The sequence below is a fragment of the Chinchilla lanigera genome, unplaced genomic scaffold, assembly GCF_000276665.1.
Source record: "Chinchilla lanigera isolate Chin_1 unplaced genomic scaffold, ChiLan1.0 scaffold00178, whole genome shotgun sequence".
NCBI classification, from domain to species: domain Eukaryota; kingdom Metazoa; phylum Chordata; class Mammalia; order Rodentia; family Chinchillidae; genus Chinchilla; species Chinchilla lanigera.
In genome coordinates, this window is record NW_004955579.1 from 545991 (window position 1) to 567663 (window position 21673).

The window sequence follows — 21673 nt, forward strand, 5'->3', positions numbered from 1 at the left end:
CTCCTTCCACGGGGCACCATGCGTGTGAGGTGAAGGCCACGGCAACAGGGGAAGTGTCAATCAGGTGCAGCCTGGCGACCGGCTGGGCTGGAGTCCCCCGGCCTGCTGCCCTTTGGCCTTTGTAAATTAGGAATCAGTGAATGGGAAATGCTGTCGTATTACATGTGTGCACACATGCACATATACATGCACACATGTGTCCACAAGTCTACCTATACATACATGAAAACATATACACATGCACACAATGCAGTGTTCCCATCATACTGCGTTAGACACTGCACAGCTCTCGATCAAGTTCAACGGTCAGGTTCAGTGTGGATCTCATGGGGAAGTGAGATTAGGCTCTTGCCCAACTGGGTTTGCAACCAGAATCGTGGAAAGAATCCCAGTCTGCACTGCTGTAAACTCGGTTCACGTAAACCAGCACAAATAAACCTCAGCACGTAAAGCAGATGGGAAGACGGTCTCCTGTGCCTCCGCCCTCGTGCAGGTAGACTGCGGCCCCTCCAAGAGCCCTGCAGCCCACACTGCACACCGCTCTGGCCCATCCCTGGCTGTCTCAGTCCAAACCATGAGCAAAGAGGTATGGAGGTACATCAGGGTGTTGGGGTGCGTCTGGCCCTGACGACACCCCATGAAGCCCACAGAGCAGGAAGAACACGGTGCCTCTGCCGCCTGGCTGGTTACTGAGCAGCAGGTGCCCTGCATCTCAGCACTCAGGGACACAGGTGCACTCCGCGGTCCCCTGGGCAAGGGTGGCCAGGCACAACCAGCCTGTGCTCCCTCTGCAGGAGGCACGCACGGTGCCCAGGAAGCAGGGTCTGCACAGCTGAACTCTGCAGGCCCACCTGCCAACTCAGATGTGGGCGACCCAGTGCCCTGTCCTGAGGGCTCCGTGTTGCCCTGATGCCGCATCTGTAACCACTCAGACTCACGATGCGGGACGAGCTGCGGCCAGGCCTGGGCTACCGGTTTCCTTCCAGAGTTGCTCCTGACAGCTCCGGAGGGGCGTGGGAAGCTATGACACTAGGTCACTGCAGGGTGATGTCTATAGACCTGAGCTCTGGAAAGAAGCCCTGCTGCTGGGTTAAGGCATGCCCGCAGGAAACCAGCCTGTGAGCTTCAGAGCTGCTTGCCCATCCTCTGTCCTCCCTGGTTTAATGCCACAAAACTGCCAATTCCAGGAACTGGTTAAATTTGAGAAGCGGGGGAAAGCATGGTGCATGAAGAACAATTTCATTCACTCAGGCCTGTCCAGGAAGAGTTCTGACCCTTGGAGATGAACTGTGAACTCAGCCCCTCAGCCATTCAGTCATCCATATGCAAATCCATCTACTCCCCTGTGCTCCTCCAACCGCCCATCTCTCGTTTACTCCTCCATTCATCCATCCTTCAACCATCAGCTGATTCATCCATCCCCCACCCACCCATTAGTCCACTCATCCACCTGTCCACTTATCCAGCTACTCATTTATTCATCTATCCATCCATTATCCTTCCATCATCCTCCATCCATCCATCCATCCATCCATCATCCACACATTTATCTACCATCTATCCATCCATCCACCTATCATCTGTGCATTCATCTACCTACCATCCATCCATCTATCCATCCTCCCTCCATTCATCCATCCATCCATCCATCTATCCATCCATCCATCCATCCATCCATCCATCCATCCATCTATCCATCCATCCATCCACTCACCCAACAGAGAGTGACTGAGGCTGGATTCAGAGCACACACTGACTCAGCTGCTCCAGGCTGATGTGGCTCCTGCATTTGTAACTGACCTGGCCAAGTATGTGAGACCATCACACACTTTTACTGTACAGATTTGAAGCAGCTGAGACCAGCAGAAGTCACATGACTAGCTCAGCATCACCAGGGCATGCAGGACACAGCCAAGTCTCCCCCACCTTTGCCTCCACACCAGTCACTTTCCCATGAGCTCCACGTAGGACCACAGGAAGCTTCACAGAGGCTTATGAGATGAAAACCGCGGGACTCCCTAACACCCAGCATCCAGAACGATTAAACGGAAAATTCCAGAAATGAACAAGTCATGAATTCTACAGTGGCACTGCTCGGAGCAGCATGATGAAATTGTGCACGGTCCAGCCCTGGGCCAGCTGGGACACAGATCATCCCTCGTCCAGTGTATCCACTCTGTCCACACGACCTGCCCCCCCGTCACCAGAAGCTGTCTCGGGTGTCAGACTGACCACGGCAGTGCTGCAGGGCTTGTGTTCCAGTGACCCTTATGGTACTTAATGATGTCCCCAAAGCACAAGAGTGGTGCTGGCCGCAGTGAAGATGCACAAAGAGCGGCTGGAAAGTGCTTCCTTCACCAGAAAAGCTTCTTAAGGAAGCAGAATGTTGTATGCGGAGGTTGCCACGGTTCGTGGTAAGAAGCGGCCTGCTGTCTATGAAATCACAAAGGAGAAAGAAATCTATGCTAGTTTTGCTGTCACACCTCAAACTGCAAAATTATGGCCACCGTGTGTGGTGAGTCCTCTGCTAAGATGGAAACGATGTTAAATTACAGGGTTCAGGGCTCCCAGAGGTTTCAGGCATCTCCTGGGGCTCTGGAAACAGACTCCCTGCAGGTGAAGGGGAACAACTACAATTCACTATTTTAGGTACTAAGTTTCCAAACAAGTGTGAAGACACAAAGATTTCATTTTTCTCTCAGTGCCAACATAGTTCTCATTTAAAACATCATGATGTTTCTACCAACCTCTCGTAGTGCCTGTTCTCCGCTGAGCCTGAGCCTGTGCCCCTGGGACCCCCAGCCTGCGAAGAGGAAGGGCTGCAGCCTCAGCCAGCATGCTGACCTGGTCTCATGTGTGTAGACTGCCTCATTCACTGGGAGTGTGGCACGGGCAAGCACTGTGCCAAAGAGAAGGAGATGTATGAGTCAGGAGAGAAGGGTCATCGTGAGCCTGGAGGCCACTCCACGGGTTGGACAAGCTCAGAAAAGCATCTGGAGTGAGGGGACAGCTCTCAGGAATGGCTGCCTCCCTCCTACACCCACCCAGTGGAGGTGTAGCCCAGGCACAGCTGGGAGCCTGACTGTGCAGACAGACGCGTGCACCCTCGGTTGGGCCCAGAGGGTGGGTTCAGGGTGGCCAGACTCCTGAGACAGGGAGAGACTCTTATAGAGACTGATGCACGCTGAATGCAGGCTCCTGTGGAAGGCATCGCTGGGGACCACACGGCCTGAGGACGCCGTGTGGGAACCTTCTAGAGGAGGGGTCGGCGTGCGGCCTGCACCGTGACTCAGCCCGTAGGGCCCTGGGTTTGGCTGTGGTCTCTCCTGGAAGATGCTGGAAGTGGGCCGGACAGTGTGGTCAGGGAGCCCAGGGCTGGTTCCTAAAATAACACAAAACGAGTAAGTCTGCAGGGAAACAGGGAACTGCGGTGGGTCTCTTCCCACTGAAACCCTGCACTCACAGCAGGAGATGGGACGGAGGCCAGGGAGGCCAGCGACCTTGCTCAAGGTTATGCATTGTCTTTCTGATGTGGTGGCAACAGAGAATTCCAATGCAAGTGCCAGTGGTGGAAAAGACAGTCTGTTTAGCCCAGGGTCTTTTCTTGTACAGTCTCAGAAGTCTTAATTCTGGAAGGCAGAATGACTCCAAACTGATCTTTCAGAGCCTTCCAATTTGTCTATTTTTCCATCTAATTCTTCACATCTCTTTTCCCCTACCTTATCTTTTAAGTCCCAGTAAATTCCTGGCAACTTGAGAGGATTAAATCATCCTAATTTGGGATCCCATTAGTGCTGGAGAAGAGGCGTGTAAGTGCGGCCCCTAGTGGCGATGCAGAATGCAGCAATCAGGCATCTGGGGCTGTCGGAGACACTGATGCCTGCCGTGTCCCCGAGGAAGAAGGGTCCTCTCGGGCTGGCGGGTGGCTTTGGAGCCAGTGGAACTGACTGGAGCGAGTTCTGTGGTCCTTTCCCTCTCGGACCATCCTCCGGCAGCACTTCTGATGGGGTTGCAATGATGGCTCCCACTTCTCACCCACGCTGACGTCCACTTTCATCAGTCGGACACCCTGCGACCTGCTCTGTTCACGGCAGCATCTCCCGGGAAAGCCAGTGTGTGTCCTCAGTGGGTCTCCCCTGTGGCAAGCAGCCATCACCTGCCGCAGGCTTGGGGTGGCACGGGGGCTGACACCAGGTGCGGTGTGCAAATCCCGCATTGTCTTTGGCTGGGGCAGACCACCCCTTCCTTGAATAGTGAAGTTGGGTGTTAGCAACACTATACATGAGTCCAGCTGTGTAGAGTTCCTGTGACGGGCAGAGGACCTGAGGGACATTTCCCCATCGAGGACACGACGGCTGGCAGGCGTGAGAAGAGGGTCCACACTGGTAGCAAACAGGGCCTCTGTTCTCAGTGACATGGACCTCCCCCACCGCTCTCCAGGGCAGAGGGCTTTCCCAGGGGACACAGCCGGACTCTGGACAGGTGTGGCGGCCACACGCCTGGGGAGGAGCAGGTCAGTGCAGGAGTCCAGCAGGGGCCAGGGCTGGGCAGGGGCCCTGGGGCTCACACTGACTCCTGGGAGGACGGGGCTCCGAAGAGCGGGGGACACCCTGCTGGGCCTCTCAACTCCTTACCTCTGCAGTTGAGTGACGGAGGACGTGCTGTCCTAGGAGAAGCCCCTGGCCTGAGCGTGTGTGTAGGGGCACCCCGTGGCCCTGTCTCTTGTGGGGTGCGCCCTTTGCTGAAGGGAGCAGCATCCCTGTGACCTCAGCCGGGCCCAGAGCTAAGTGGGAAGCCACAGTCGCGGACGAGGCCTGTCTAAGGCCCTGTCCGTCGTCGGGCCCACGTTCCTGCCCAGTGTGGCAGAGCTGGGAGCAAAGAGCTCTGTCCAGAAACCGCAGTTCCACGCTGTCTCCAAGACAGCCGGGACCTCTCCATCTGTCTCGGGGTGGGCGGAACGTCGCTCTAAAGTGCACACTAATGCAAATGTTCTGCTCTGACATATTTAATAGTGATCTGCTTTCTTCATACAAACAGATGGCTTTACATAAACCATGACGTGTGCAGAGGCTACTTAATGGGGCCCAAGACTTGTCCAGCAAACGCGGACTGGCTCCTAGCTGAAGAGGAACGAGCAGCTCCCAGGTAACATGTAAATGTGAGCGACAGCAGTCGTGACTCGAGGGACTGCGCCTGGTGGCCTGGGGTCCAGGGCAGAGCCCTGAGCACCGGAGGCTCGCAGGGTTGGGAGGGGAGACCCAGGCAGATACACAGGAGTGACCCATATCTGCCTCACACTGGGGAGGGCGCCGGCTCTGAGCCCTGTCTACGTGTAGGAAAGCACAGGCCCAAGCACACAGCAGGGAGCCACACACCCGCGCACGCACACACGTCAGCACATACGCACACGCGCATGCGCATAGCCACGTCCTGCAGTTGCGATCTTTTCTTTTTGAAATCATACATATTTCATTAAGCTTCATGCAGTGTCTTCTGATTTGTGGTAATTGTCAACAAAAGCAAAAACACAGACGGTTTTAACTTTGCAGTAGCTAGGAGGTAACTGGCATCAAATTGTTTTTTTCCTTTTAATATAAGGGAGGGTCATGGAGTCTCCGCGGCCTGTGAGAGGGGTCTTGCTTACCCAGCCTCCCCGGGACCCTGTGGCCACACCTGCCTGACACAGAACCTGTCTGGCACGATCTGGCCAGCCACGGCCTGGAGGACTCCGAGTGAAGCTCATTTCCATATCAAACCCAATTTAGATGAAACGTCTTGGTTAAAAAAAAGCCAGAGCATCAATAGCCCCCTGATTAGATTTTCATCTCCCGAGCAGATAAATATGAATATTTATTACCATGAATGCAGATTTTTCTCTTTCCATTGCTCTGATCTTGAATATTATCCATTGCTAATTTTTATGAATATTTGGGCAACATGATGTTTTCACATAAACTGACAGTTCTTGAGATAATCTTGTTATTGTCTGGTTGAAAATGACAGCTTCCGCTCATTCATGTGTTAACGAGGGATTAAATATTGTTTTTCATTCCCATAATCTAAGATGGACTAGAAATTAAAAATTGAACATTGTGTATTAGCAGGGCTTTGAGGCCCAGAATTTGTTTGCATTCACTTAGAGAAGATCTGTAAATTAGCAGCCATACAGTTGGTCCCTCGACGTTGATGTGGAAGGCAGCATGGTGAAATACCATAAACTCATCACTATACCTGCTTCCCCCTCCCCAGGGGCAGACACAAAGACAACCCTTTGCCAAAAGAGTAAACCACAGCTCCCACCCTGTCGTGGTGGAGATTCTTCTCCAGGCCTTCCCCCAAGGTGCGGTGGCTCCAGGGAGCTGACCTGGGATCTTTAGTCACCCTTTTGCTACAGCCGCCCAAGGGCCAGGACCCGTGGTGCAGAGACGCTGCCCGCTCTCTCCGGGCACATGCTCATCCCCTGGTTGTCCTCATGACAGGTTGGCTGGCACGGGTACAGGGGTTCTACTACGTTGCTCTGGCTGACAGCTGTGGGCCCAACTGTGGATTCGATGGGATTTTAGACAAAACCTTCCCATTGTGCTTGCAAAGACAGATTCGATTTCCTTTACCTACTTGTTCATTCATCCCCCTATTCGTTCATTCATTCTTCCTGATTGCCTAGGTAGAAGTGTGTACTTTTAAACTTCTCATTGATAGGGTATAGGAAAGTAGCATAGACATATTTCTTGGAAAGTGGCTTGCCCAGACACTGTCTTCTGGAATGAATGAATGAGTGAGTGAAAGAAGTCCGAGGTCTAATGGGACACTAATGGGTTGGGTCTGACTGTGGGTGAGTGTGATGGCTGACTGTGTCCCTCCAAAATTACTATGTGAGCCCCTAACCCCAGGGCTTCAGAGTGCAGCTGCTGAGGTGGGGGCAGGAGACCCAGCCCAGCTTTGGGTTGGTGCACACCTATCATCCCAGCACTCAGGAGGCTGAGGCAGGAGGATTGTTGAGAGTTCAAGGCCAGCTTGAACTGCATAGTGAACCTCTGTCACTCACAAACAAAAAAACAGAACAAACAAAAATCAAACTTGATTATTGTGGGAAAACGGCTGTGGCTGGAGAGGGTGCCGATGCAACTCTTAGGGAGGTGCTGCGCTCTCGGAAGAAGCATGCTGCCCTAGGTCAGTCAGTCATGGGCACTGCCATCCCGAGGGCGTGGGGGACACCTGTGATCCAGGGATTGTGGGCCAAATGGGTGTCCCCAGTCCTTATCCTCCCCACCTGTGATGGCAGAGCCTCTGTAAATGGGGGCATTTCCGATATAATCAGGTGACAGTGCAGTCACAGGGGACATGGGCTTGGCATCAGGTACAGGGTGGGCTCCATGTCAGTGGCCCTGGAGATGAGTGGTCACAGCTGCCCCCAGCCACTGCTGTCAGAAACGGTCCTATGTCAAGGGCAAAGTGGTTACCGTGGCTGGGCATACACTGGGGGAGAGGAGCCCCATCTCTCATGGGAACCCCAGGCCCTGGAAAGGCGGTCTGCACACCGCAAGCACTGCAGCTGAGTGAGCACCACCAAGGGGCGTCCACCTGCGGGCGGCATCACAGCCCGTCCACGCCGACTTCTGCTCACCTAGCTCCTGAGAGCTGTTGGGCACTGTGCTACATGCCAGAGACAGCACAGAGATCACAGCACACCGGGTCGTGCCTGTGCTCACGAATTACACGGGAGATGGATGTGAAGCCACGTGGGAGCAGCACGCTGGCAAGAGCTCTGCAGAAGGTGGGCGGGAGCACGAGGCAGGCTCTACGGGGCATCCGCTGTCATGCCTGCCCCACTGTGGCCCGGACAGGACAGGCAACATGTGCTGGCCCTGGCTGAGGGAGTCGCGACACCTGTCCCAGCATAGCCACCATGCAGACCCTGCTCAGGGGTGGTTGGGTGGGGGGTGCTCTGACGTGGAGGTCTCGGTTGTTCCCAGGCCTTGGGAAGCCCTGGTCACCAGCCACTGTGGGGTGCCAGGTGGATGCTGCCCCATGGGTCCAGGTGGACTCTCCGGGCCTGCTTTTCTAGCTGAAGGATGCATAAGGTCCCTTCACCTGAAGGCAGAATCGAAGACCTTGCTGCCATCAGAGCTGGGAGGTGCAGCTTAGGTGACAGGGTGCAGGCTCTGGACCAGACTGCATGAGGTTGACCCCGGCCACTGCTTCTGCTGTGCTACTTGCCTGTGCCTCAGTTTTCCCATCTGTGCTGTGTGTCACATGATATTTGGGACAGACCATGGCAGACAGGAGGTGTCAAGCAGTGGTGAGCAGCTACCAGCCCATCATCCGTTAGGAGGATCCATTGGCACCTGGAGGGCTCCCTTTAACCTCCCTCTGGAGAACTCTAACATGGCCTGCAAAGCCCCTGTGTCTGGGAGGGGCCTGGGTCATGGGGCGCCTTCACTGAGTGCTAGGAGGTGGGCCTGGTGAGAGGCCGTCACTGGGGCAGGGCCCAGAAGGGTGTGTCTCCCTCCCAGGCACCTCTCTTCTTCCCCTGCTTGCTGCGCACCATGGCCTGAGCAGTTTTCTCCACCAGGCCCTTCTGCCATTCTGCCTTTGCCTGCAGTAGGCTGACCGTGGACTGGAACTTCCAAACCGTGAGCCCAGATAAACCTGTCCTCCTTGAAGGGGAGGCCGTTTGATATTTTCCCCCAGCGATGAAGAAAGTGGTGAAGACAAGTTCCAGGTCTTAGAGGGGAGAAGCAAAGATGCTCCCTGGACACTACTGGTTCCCAACTCTCCAGAGCACAGGCTTTCAGGGAACGCAGACCCCGAGGCCACACTCCCCGGGCTGTGGGAGCATCCGTGTTTCCCAGGGGGACTCGCAGGACACCGCCTCAGCCCAGCCTCACGCAGGGCACTACCCTGGCAGCTGGAACATACACAATTGGCGTTTTTTACAGGAATTAGCTGAAATGCTAGAAAAGGGCAAAGAGGCTTTGGGGAGCAGAGTGGGAGGGGGAGCTGCTGCTGCCCTCAGCAGACACGATGGATCCCCTGCTGTGTGACTGCTTACTTGGATATTGAGGTGGTCACTATAGCAACTGCCTCTTCAGGGGACCTCGGCCTCTAAGTCATGGGAGGGGCTGCAAAGACCCTGGAGAGCTGAGGTAGCACCAGGTCTCAGAAGAAAGAGGTGCTTCATACAAGGTGCTGTTTGCTGATACATTGAGTCCAGCTAATTACATCGAATGCACCCTGTGCTGCTTTCTTCACCGTGGGAAGCAGTGGGGGCCGGCTGTGGGGGACACTGGGGGCCTCCTGGGCCTACGAGGTCACCTCAGGCGCTGAGCCCAGGCAGGGGCCCCAGGGCCCCGTCCACCCAGCACCTGCTCACTTGGGGGCCGTCCAGGCTGCCACAGTGGCCACGATGCTAAGCAGACGTCCCTTTCCAGACACAAACAGGAGCGTGTGCAGGTCAGCAGGCTTTCCTCGGGCTGATGTGCTGCTGCAGTTAAGAGAAAAGCCGTGGCCTCTGTCAGGAAATGTAGACTGGATGGGTGGGAGGGAGGTGGGAGGCACTGAGCGGTGAGGTGTGCAGAGCCGCAGTGGGCTGACCAGAGCACAGCCCGTCCCTGGGGCTCTGGGACACAGGAGACGCTCGGAGTCCTGCACGGACTTGGGTGTGGAGTCTCACAAGCTCCTGACTGAGCTGTGCTGCTCTGGGAGTGGCGGGTGGTTGTGGCCTCGGGGGCTGTCCGAGGGCGCGACTGGGGCCCAGCCCTTCCCCCGCTGGTAGAGCCACCTGGTTCGTAGATGGGCGAGAATGTGACCTGCTGTGGGCTGAAACGGGATCTAGGGTGCATCCTCCCAAGCAGCCCAGCTTCTGCTCTCTGTGTCTCCAACCTGATGCGGGTGTCCCTGCCCTGCCGGCGTGACCCTGACCGCGGAGCCTTCCTTCCGTGAGGCAGGCATTGCCCTCCCTCACACTGTCCAGCAGGTGGCGTCTCCTGTCCCACGGCCAGGGCAGGAGCAAGCGGAGAGAGGACGAAGGGTCTGCTGCGCCACAGGGCGCGGCACCCTGGACAAACATGGGAGGCGGTGCCTGAAACAGTGCCCAGAGAGTCAGGGTTTGTAGCGAGAAAATGAAAGGACAAAACAGTGGGCACCACAAGCACTGCCCCAACAGTGCTGGGGGCTCAGGCCTGACCCCTCCCGCCGCCCGTCCCTCGCGGGAGCTGCGGTCCGTGGGCGGGAATGGGGCATCTCCGAGTGGCTTGTCACCAACTGGCACTGTCACTGACTGGCATCAGCCCCATGTCTGCAACCCCAGCACTCAAAAGGCTGAGGCAGGAGGATTGCCGTGAGCTCGAGGCCACCCTGGGCTACATACTGAGACCGTGATTCAAAACACCAAATGAACAGAGCAATAAAATTTCTAGACAAGCACATGGCAACTGCGGTCACCACGGTGGGTGGGCCAAGGACTCAGTGGCCTTCCCAGCCCCGCCAAGCATGTGCACGCTGCTGCACACGCATCCACACTCACACGCACTCGCTCACCGGGGCTGCATGTTCTTACGTTTTTCTTTATTTTTCAGTGGCGTGGGGATGGTGCCAGGACCCGCACAGGCTGAGTGTGTGCGCCAGAGAGCTGCACCCCAGCCTGCGTGATCCCTGTGTGTGCACAGCGCAGCTGAGGGGGAACCACCTAGAGCTGCACACCCGTTGCCGCCTGGCTCAGGCCCCAGCTTGGCGGATGTCCTGTCCGTGTGCAGACCTAACCATGGGGACCCCGTCAGGCGACAGGGGTGAGGGACTGCACTGTCCAGCTCAGCAGCATCCTGTGAGTCTATGGTGATTTAAAGGAGGAAGGCGAAAGACGGCTTGAAAGAAAACTGCAGAAAGGGGAAAACCACACTCCTGCTGCGCGCTGCATGTCCCCTGCTGCACAAGGCTCCTTCCTGTGCGCAGAACTCACGCCGCTGTGCAGGAGGACAGACTCCTCACGGCAGCCTCTACAGAAACCGTGGGTTTGATCATTGCAATGCACTGTTACCTTCCTATGGTTTCATATTGTAAGTCAGCATTATTTTCGTTGCAAGGTTTTTTTTTTTTTAAATTATTTTCTTACTTGGTGAATGGCCTCCTTAATGTAAGTTTCTGGGAGTCTGAGTACTGACCTAAAGGCAAGGTTCTATTTTTTAGCCACAGGTAGTCCTGCCATGCTCCCTACTTTTCTCCCTCCTTTTCTCTCTTCCTTCCTCTTTAGTTTTTTCGACACAGGGAACTGAACCCAGGACCTTTGCACTGAGCTACATCCCCAGACCTGTTATTTTTTTTTATTCCAGGGCAAGGTTTTGCTAAGTCATCTGGGCTGGGCTCAATCTGCAGTTCTCCTGCCTCAGCCTCCCAGAGTGCTGGGGTTGTGGCGTGCACCACCACACCCACAGCTCATGTTGCTTTTTGAAAGTTAAATTGGCTCGCCTGGCCTCCAGTGGAGCAGGTGCATGCACATTTTAGTATATTTGGTCTTTATTTAAAGCAAAACTACTCATAAGCAACCTTCAGTGTTGTTGAGATGAGCCTCGGTGGCATTCAGGCGTCACTGCCTCCCCGGCATCGTGGGCAGGTGGCTCCCTGTGCGTCCCGCTGCCGGCAGCATCCTCTCACTTGTCATGCATCCTGACATGTCCTGGCCCAAAGCATCCCCACAAGCCTGTCCCTCGTGAGCCCCCAGGACACAGCAGAGTGCCTGGCAGGAAGGACAGGGCTGCCCGTCACCCTGCCAACAGTTGCAGCCTTCTCTTCGGGGATGCCCACTGCAGGCAACAGTCCCTCTGCGCTGACTGTTTCCTGGTCTGACCTGGCCTACCGTACTGGCAGGTGGCAGTTGGGCAGGGTACTCATTCTCCCAGGGTTCCTCTGACACAGGCGCCTGGCCTGTTGGACCATCATTCCCCTGTCCATTTATTTGGCCTAAATCTGCATTCAGTATCCAAGTTCCTCCCAGCAATTCCTGAGTAACCAGAGCAGAATTTTGAGAAAGCTATTTAAAGTAGCAGTATCTCCTTCATCAGCTGGGAAGGGACTAGGTGGTGTTTAGGGAAAGAGAATAAAGCTGTTTTCCTGCACCTCTATTGCACAGTCTCACCCCAGCTATGCCCACAGAGACCACCAGGTACCCACACCCTCCTCCAGCTAGCGTGCCCCATGCTTGGGGAGTCCATACGAGCTCTCCAGACAGGATCCTGGTCACAGGCTCATGGGCTGATAAGGGCTCTGGACATGAACATCCTCTTTTTCTTTCAACAAAATTGTATCTGGAGCCAGGAAGGAGCAGAGGCAGCAAAGGCACAGAGCTGATAGAGCTGGAGGTGAGGATGGTGAGATGCTGGGCTCATGCACCCACAGTGTCCACCAGGAGGAACTCTCCAAGGTCCTGGGGTTCCGGAGAAGCACTTAGAAACCACGCCTGCTACCTGCGGGAGAGCTCCCCGTGCTGGTCTGCTCAGGACAGGGATCTGGGGCTGGTCTCCCTGGAGTGCTCCCAGGAAGGCTGAGTGCTCTCATCTCTGACTTGGAGGCCAGGAGGGAAGCCCAGCAGCTCCCTGCGCTTCACTGCTGGGAGAGGGGACGCAGCTGTTTGTTCTGGCCACACTCCTGGGAGCTGGGCCCCACATGCTTCCTGCAAACTTCCCTGAGATGGGTTTTCTCCCCAGTTTTTGAGCTTTCCTTTGGGATAATAATAATTTCCCGTGGAAGAGACATGACTATTAATTTGGATAAAATATGAAGATTTTTCAAGATACCAGATTAGATTCTGAAACACAGCAAAATACCACCCATCTATTCGGATGTGTGTGTGCACCATAATCTGTTTTGTTTCCTTTAAATTTTGTTTTCAGAGATTTCCACTTGGCTTAAAGAGTTTTAATGCTGCTATCTGTCATCACATGTGTGAGTCACAGTGCTGGGAGGAGATTCTGTAAATGCTGTTAGATTTCTAGTAATCAAACTCCACTTTACATTCCAGAGTCAGGAATTAGAAGAATTTTAAATACATTTAAAAAATCAGAATCATCAAGATCGGGCTTAGTGAATGAGGAAATTAAAATTAGGAAAAGATATCACCAGCTTCTAGAAAATTTCTCAACTGTACTCTTCTCTCCTGTTTTTGCTACTTCAAATTTACTCCAAATACATAAACTTCCCTTCCTTAGGTCAAGAACAGCTTCCAGACTGGGTATGGGAGGGGTGGAAATTAAAGAGAATGTGTAGGGATTCAGGCCTGAGATCCCACTGAGAACACATCGCACAACTTCAAAGGTGTGAGAAATACTGTCTTTCAGAGTGGAAAAATTGCCACTAGAAAGGGACAGGAGGGCCAAAGAGTTGGTCTCAAAACCTGGAGGACTAAGGACATACCTGGGACTGCAGTGAGGACAGAGGGTGGGATGCATGAGCATCTGCTCTCCAGATCTCAATCGGAGGGTGACAAGAATGATCTAGGGTTGGGTTCCTTTCTTCCCCTAGGGACAGGAAGTCCACCAGTCATTTGGAAATGGAGTGTAGGATCAACTGCAACACCAAGATGCGGCAGTCAGCACTGTGATGCCTGTGAGCTGGCCCTGCCCCTGCCCCTGCCCCTGCCCCTGCCCTTGCCCCTGCCCCTGCCCCTGCTGCCACCAGTAACTGGGAACCACTGGTCCATGGAACACCACTCAGGAGAAGGTGGACATCTGGAGTGGGCAGGGGTATACTCCTTCGAGTCTACAGTCTGCCTCACAGATAATCTAAGCAGTGATTCACACTTCCATGGATCAGCTCACCCAGGTCCCTCCAGAGCTTCATAACTATTTCTGATGAGAGGAGAACACCATGGGCCAGAAGCAGGAGTCAAGTCTTGCTTTGCCCAAGTTAGTGTGAGCCACCCCTACATGTCCAAGTGGAGGGAGCTCAGAGATGGTCAGGTGTGAGACACCTGCACGATGTCCCGGTGGGGAAGGCTAGGAGGTAGTTAGGTGTGAGACACCTGCATAGACATCTAAGTGGAGATGGCTAGGAGATGGTCATGTGTGAGGCACCTGCACAGACATCCAGGTGAAGTCTAGGGTGCTGGTGACTGGGCACATGTGTGGCTTAACACCAGAGATGTATGCTGGGGGACATCATAAGATAGACAGTGTAACAGTCCATGGCCTGGATGAGGTGCTGGGGGAGAGAGCTACAGAGGCGTGGGGAAGGGACGGTGCTTTAGATTTGCAGACGGGTGGCGGTAGGGCAGAGGAGGAGCAGGCTGTGAGAGGTCTGCCATGACACATTCATGCAACTGGTGTTTCAAGGTGGGCAAGAGAAGCCGCTGCTGAGACTATGAGAGGTGAAGACCAGTTTTCCAGCTCTGAGGCCAGGTGACCCTGGCAGTGGACAGTGACATTGTCGTGGATCCTGACTGGAACACATGGGGAAGGACGGACTTTGGGGATGCAGACTCGTTCTGGATAAGCGTCACTCTGAATGGAAGAAGGAGGCTGAGAAGGGGTTTCTGCCGACAGCCTGGCGTCAAGGGAGGCGTAGGCAATTTTCCTAAGAGGGGAACACGACCGTGTCCTTGTCTGCTGACAGCAATAACTCAGCGAGGAAAGCGTCCAACCATGACAAGAGGGGTGGTGCCAGAGTGGCCGGCTGGTGCCCCTGCTCACTGCTACTGAGGAAGAGGTGAGGGGTGTGTCCTTGCAGCTGGCGGAGGTAGCAAACAGGCTTTTCCTGCCATGAAATGCCACCAAGGTCACAGGCTATGCTGACGACGTGGCTTTGTGTGCACACGTGTATGCATGTGTGTACACAGGAGCACCGGCGCCGGGCTGAGTCTCTGGCATGTGGCAAGAGAAGAGTAACAAAGCAGACGCACGGAGAGAGGGACTTGTCATCTGTGTTGAGGGTTCCTCTGAGAACCGGGGTGAGGAACATCAGGTGAACTGCGCAGCGTGGCACTGAGGTGACACTAACCTCAGTAAGCGCTCCCTGACACCCAGAAGTCCAGGAGGGGTGGACAGAGACGCATATCTGCAATAAAGTGCAGTAGTTCCCGAGGGCCCCGAGTTGCCTCAGTGCTCACTGACCAATGAGAAGAGTTAGTGATCGGAACAAGAGATCGGCACAGACTACAGAGACATGGGTGTGGTCAGGGTTGCGAAACAGAAAATGAGACTTGAGGGACGTCGGCCTCAAAAGACCAGAGAGAAAGTCCATCCATGGCAGGAACCCGCAGGGTGTCAGGTTCACAGGGCTGGGCACTCCCTGAGCGCAGGAGTCTGCTTTGCTCACGGCTGTGGCTTTAGTATTTCACCACTACCTGCCACATGGGAGGCCAACAGCAAGTCCTGAATGAGTGAGAGAACGAACGAATGGTGCAGTAAACTGATGGGAATGGACCCTCTCCCAAACTGCATGGAGGCATAAAATGTGAAACACAGCACAGCTTGAAGAGCACAGGGCCCAGCTGGAAGGAAGGAGGGGATCTCCAGACGCCCAAATCAGGGGAGGTCAATGCTAGTCAGGACTGGGGGCCAAGAGTATAGCAGTTCTCAGAAGGGTGAGGACCGGGGGCTTGGGTTACCACATGCACACGCAGATGGCACATATGGCCGTGGGGCTGGGGGTGAGGGGAGGTGGCACTGAGACCCCACATTAAGCCTAGGACTTTAAAAGCTGCTTCACTTGAGAACAGGGACTGGGACCAAGCCACCCGCCTGCTGCAGAGGGCAGAGGAGGCTGAGCCAGACCTGTGGCTCAAGCCAGGGTTGTGCAGAAACTTCAAGGTGGAAAGTTAATACGGAGGTGGATGCTGAGGCATGGAGAGAAAATGCAAAACATGCAGAAACTGGGCGGGCCCACACCTCCCTGCGGAAGGTACCACGATTACAAAGAAGTCACAAACCCGCTTTCCTCCTAGAGAACACACTTCCCAAGCGGGCCTGGTGCTCCCACGGCTTCCAGCCTTTCCCCAATGGGGTTACAACGAGAGGACTGGCCCGTGTCCACCTGGGTTTGCTCCCAATCTTGGGGCATGCAGCTCTGGAACCTGGAGGCTGCCCTGCCGGGCCGGTAAGCAAATGGGGAAGTAGGGCGCATCTTGTCCACGCTGAGACTGACAGCAGAACCCAGCCCTTCCCCTGAGGACCAACCCCAGCCGAGGTGGCCCTCTCTGCCACCCGTCACCACACCCCTGCAGATAAGGACGGCACTCCTGGCCCCGAGACGCTTAGTCCCTCTCTCACCCTGTGCTAGTGCTGAAGACGCAGCACACTACCGGGGATGGCAGGATGCGCAGGTATCAAACGTTCCATTAACCGGGCTGGGGTGATGTGGCTCAAGGAAGTACCAAGATTCTGGTATCTGTGAGGCCCTCGGGGGCCTGCAAATTCCCACCAGTCACTGGTGGTGTGTCCACCCTGCTGGTCAGTCTCAGCACGCATCCTCTCCGGCCGCTGGGCTTAATACGCGTACACAACACACATGCTCGTTTGAGTACAGTGACCAATTTGGCAAGTTCTCCTTTCAAGATCTCGAGATCAGCACTGGGAAAGAGGAGACAGCCCCAAAGCAGCGGCTCATCTTTAAGTGGCTCAGCAAGGACATTTCTGCCACACAGAGAAGTGCCCACATAATAAGCCTTCCTCAATAGCTAATTATCTTGAGTGGCCAGTGCAATGAAATTTCAAACAGAGAGCGAGACTGGTTTGGTCCACGCAGACTTATGCATGGCCACATGCTTGTTCTGAGAGAAGTCAGCCTCAACGCTGTGGACTGGTCATCTGAGCGTCACACAGCTGGGAGTGTGGTCACTGGTCTCGGGGTAGCTGCCACCGCCCACTGGTGGCCTGGATGGTGGTAGAGTGTGTGGTCAGGAACCCACACAGCCACAAATGGGTGTGTCAGGGCTGGGGACTGTCACACACAGTGTGGGGGCACTCTCTCTTTTACGCCTTTGCCCCCCCCAACACCTGGGAGGAAGGAAGTGTTTCCCCAGACCACTCCCATCAACTCCACACCCCCCAAACAGCTGGATAAGCAAGGGTGTGTTTTCTGAAAGTTTCTCTGCTTTGCTTCTTTGCAACTGATCTTTCAAGGAGAGACACAGATTTGGATCTCAAAGGCCACCCAAAATGTTAAATCTGCAGCACCTTTAGCCAAAATCTTCAACAACAGGAGGACCCACCACACCGACGTCTGCTCCTGCGAAGGAGCATCAGCACTGTGTCCGCGCAGTCAGCCCACGCGCCCCCTAACCCCGAGACACCATCAGAATAGGACGCCTCCAAGGACGCATACGTGAGGCCTCCCTCACGCTACTCACCGGCCCGGTCCCGCTCTGGAGGATCCTCAGTCCAGATAGCTCCTCCAGCTGGCTCTTGTGGTCAGCTGTTGGGAAAAATGAAGAAGCAGAGGGTCATTGTGGGGAGGGGGCAGGTCTCCTGACATAACTGGACATGTGCCCGCGTGGCTGCTGCAGCGGGGCCACCGTGGTGCCAACAGCCTGGTGTCCTGCTTAGCACGGGTCCTGCCTTGGGCCACCGCGTGCCGTCAGCCTCAGCCACAAGAAGAGGCCACACCAGGCCTAGTGAGGAAGCGTAGGTGAACATGCTTTCCAAACTGTAAAGTCTCACTTTAGAATGATGTAATAACAGCCATTATCCAGTCGCTGGGAAACAGCGTTTGATTAATTAACATCACATGTTGATGAAAGACGCCCCTGAGGCAGAGCTGGATTTTTGCTATTAGTGCTGCAGTTTTGATTCCCCTTACTCCCGCCCCTTCAAGAAGCAGCCAGGATTTAGCTCCGGTGAAAGCTGCACTCCAGTTTGCTGCTGACTTTGAATGAGGAAGACTCCCAGCAAATGAATCCTACTCAATGTCACACCTGTGCAAGTGCGTCTTGGAAACAATCAGTGGTGTCAATGACAAGGCAGGTCCTGCGCGGAGGCGGCGAACCCATCTGCCCGACTTCACAGACAGGAAGTGTGTCACCAGGCAATTGACCCTAGCTTACGGTTCTGTAGGAATATCATTTTGGATAAAGCCCCTTTTGGATAAAACCACTTTGGAAGTGAAAGCCAGAAAAAATAGAATTTTATTGCAAACCGCATGAATGAAGAGTGCACTGCAATTGTGATTAATATGGAAGGAGAAAGCAAGAAAACAGCAATCACATCCTCCCTTATTGTCATGTACCTACATTAACCTTGGGTAATGAAATATCTTTCAGAGGGATACGAATGAGACCCTGTCCCAGCCTGGCATCCCTGCCTTCCGGGCCTTCCAGTGTCTTCCAGAAGTTTTCCCTTTGACCAAAGGGCATTATTTTTCACACAGAGGTAAGTGTGGCTGTACTGAGAGTGAGGCGACCTAAAGCAGTGTAGGTTGCAACAAAGGGCTGCAGAGCCTCAAGGGCGGGCAGGGAGACCCGTCCAGGTGCAAACCGTGAATAGCAAAGAGAGTATTTTTAAAGACACAGAACATAAAGCAATCCTTTTAGTGGTCTCTTGTAAACAAAGGAAACATTTCACTGAATGGCAAGCTATTTGGGGCTGGGACAATAGCGAACTGTTTCGAGCAGGTTGGGGAACAGAAGAGCATAAAAATGGAATTAAAACGGTGGCAGTCTTTGCAATACAGCAGTGAGATTTCAGGGTCAGGAATGAGAAAAAACCTTCCAATCGATAACCAAGTAGAATAGCCCAACCCAGGGGTTAACAAGCTTTTCCTAGAAAGGGTCCAACAGTGAGTGTCTCAGGCGGGGCAGCCCTGCTCCCTGGCTCTTCCACCCTGCCCTGCAGAAGGCCCGAGGCACACGCTGGACAGTGTGGCACACCCTGGAGGGCCGTCTTGTGTTCCTGTAAAACTATTCCCAGAAGGAGACAGCATCTCCCAACAAGGCCACAGAGCCTGGCCACATCTGGAAGGCACACTGGCTGCTGGACACAGCTGGTTGGAAGCTGCTCTTGCAGAGCGGGGACAAGGACCGTGAGGAGTGCTGCTTTGTAACCACCATGCTCCTGGGGGCTCTTGTGGGAAAAGTATGGCAGGGTGCTCTGGAGCAGTGAGAGAGCTCTGAATATGAGCATGCTAGGAGCTCGTTCACCTGCTGTCCTCGGTACTTTTCTCTGGTTGCTGAGACAAAACACCCAACAACCAAAGTTAAAGGGGGAAAGGTGTAATTAGCTCACAGTTTATAGAGGTTTCAGTCCATAATCGGCTGGCTCCAAGGCAGGGTGGCTTCACAGAGAATAGTTCATGGTACCCACAAGATAGCAAAAGCAACCAGGGAAAGAGACAAGACTTTCTGCCCCTTATGTTGTATGCAGGCTACTCACCGCGATGCAGGTGTAGCACTCACACCTTTAATCCTAGCCAGAACTATGTCAAAGAATCAGTGCACTGATTTGCTAATCATACACCCTTCATCCCAGTGTCACACACTGTAGATCCAGCCACCTCTGAAAAAGCCTAAGACTGCATGAGGCTTTTGGGGGACAATTAGACACAAGCCATATGCTTGCTTATTCCCAAACTGTCCTGATGTGTTGCAAGAGTGATTTGTGGTGAGTCTGAGGAGCTTCACTCAGTCAACACACACTATCCCAAGCTACCACAAAGCCTGTGTCCTGGTGTGACCGGCGGCGGGCACCTGTCCTCACGGCAACCTTCAGAGCCCAGAGACAGGGCTGTCCCTGGTGAGGTGCCCCCGTGCACAGCCCAGGCTGGCCAGGAAGTGCCCAGCCCCTTCGCTCCTCTTTGTCAACCCATGACGACACCACAGCGCTGATGCCCACCGAGGGGTAGAAAAAGAAAAGTCCTGTCCAGTTAATGTTCAAGTTTCAGCTCCAAGCTATTTTTTTAGCCAGGTTCTGGACGTTAGGCTGGAGTATGAGCGGAGGCCTGCAGCCTGGATGGGACAACTGGACACTGGTCCCAGGAAGGCAGAGAGCAATGTGGGCAGTCCATTGTTGCCTTCCCGGAGACAAAAAGGCCTTCTAAACACAAAAAGGAAGTCTTTAAAATTAAATTCCCTAGATGAAGGATATGCAAATTACCTGAAGAAGCGGAGCCCTGTGATGTTCTCACAATTCTGCAATAGCCTATTTAATTAGTATTTTAATTTATCAGAATAATTCTTGGCACTTGACAATTTATGCAGCATTCCATATAATTAAGCACGTAGCTCAGCGGAATGGTTTTGCCTCCCCTCTCTGTCCCTACTATTCTAACCTGAAGGAGTGTGCAGAGGTCTCCTCTGTGATCTAAATGACAATGGAGCAACTTAATGGCTTTGCTCCTTAGAGCTGCAGTGTGCAGAGGGGGCCCTCGGCTGGCGTCACCAGCCACCCCTGAACAGCTGGTCGTGCCACGCACCCACGCATCCCCACACCCTGATTCTGGACAGTGTCAGTCATTACCTGGATGATTTGGGGGCCCCGAAGGACCCATCAGCCCCCACCTCAGCTTGGCCTCACAGACAGTGGCCAGCTCGGCCAATCTCCATTTCTCCTGGTATTTGGAGGCCGCTCATGGCCTGGACAGGCAGCCTGGCTAAGGGGAGCTGGTCCAAGGCTGTGGCTGATTCAGTGCCTGGGGCCCAGGTCACTCTCTGCTCTTCCTTTTCTTTCTTTTTTCTTTTTTGAGACAGGGTTTCACTATGCAGTGCAGGCTGGCTTTGAACTTGTGGCAATCCTCCTGCCTCAGCCTCCCAAGCGCTGGGATTACAGGCGAGCACCAGCACGCCTGGTCTTGCTCCTCCTTTTCTACATGGGACCCCAGGTGGTCACAGAGCAGTGGCCAGGAGGGCTCTGTCCCCAGGGCTTGGGTAAGCAGCCACACCTCCCTGCAGGAGGGACCAACGGGGCTCCCATTTCCTCAGTGCCCTTGGGTACCCCCCCTGCAGCCCCTTCCTCACACCTTCCTCTCGAGGACCAGGGACAGAACAGCATCTGGTGATGGCCACATTTCCCCTGGATCTGCCCACATTTCTCACTTTGGTGGCTGGGGTTGAATCTTAAACTCACTTCAGAACCTGGCACTTAGAGCGCAGTGTGGCTGCGAGGCGCGAGGTGGTTTCTGAGAGCTTCACATGTAGGTCTGTGAGCCTCCTGGGGTACAGCTGACCCCCGCATGGAGGGTGCAGACTCAGGCCCAAGTGGACACCAGAAGCCACCCACAGCCCTGGGCACCACACACTCTGCCTTCCCCCTACACATGCACTGGTAGTGAGGTGTCATTACAGACGGGCACGGTAAGAGGTGAGCAACAGCGACCATGATAAAACAGGACCGTTACAGCATGTATCACAGTGGGCCCTGCACTCACTGTTACTGGTCCCAGGAAATGCGACAGGCACCTAACACAACAAGGACCACCCAAGCCGTTCATGTCACCAGGCTACTGACAACATGTTCATGTTCCAGTACCAAACCAGCTGTGGGTACCAGGACAAAATTTTTGCATCGAAATGTGTCAAGTACCAAATTCCATGAGATTCAAAGCAGTTGGGGACTGGGTTCTGAGGGCAGTGGAAGGTACAGAACTCAGTGTCTCTCTGTTGTACTGCAGATGTCAGGAGCTTCAGTGCATGATGCTCTCCTCAGTGAGCAGAGAAGTCCATTCACCTATCCATCCATCCATCCACCCACCCATCTAC

The 21673-nt window shown here is 54.3% G+C and overlaps 1 protein-coding gene across 1 annotated transcript in view; it reads right to left on the minus strand.

The window, feature by feature from the left end:
• Ptprn2 (protein tyrosine phosphatase, receptor type, N polypeptide 2) overlaps positions 1-21673 on the minus strand; it is a 496397-nt gene that overhangs the window by 179550 nt on the left and 295174 nt on the right. Inside the window, exon 13 of the mRNA XM_005414104.1 lies at positions 17336-17400. Coding sequence (XP_005414161.1) covers positions 17336-17400 — 65 coding nt within the window. The remainder of the gene's footprint in view (positions 1-17335; positions 17401-21673) is intronic.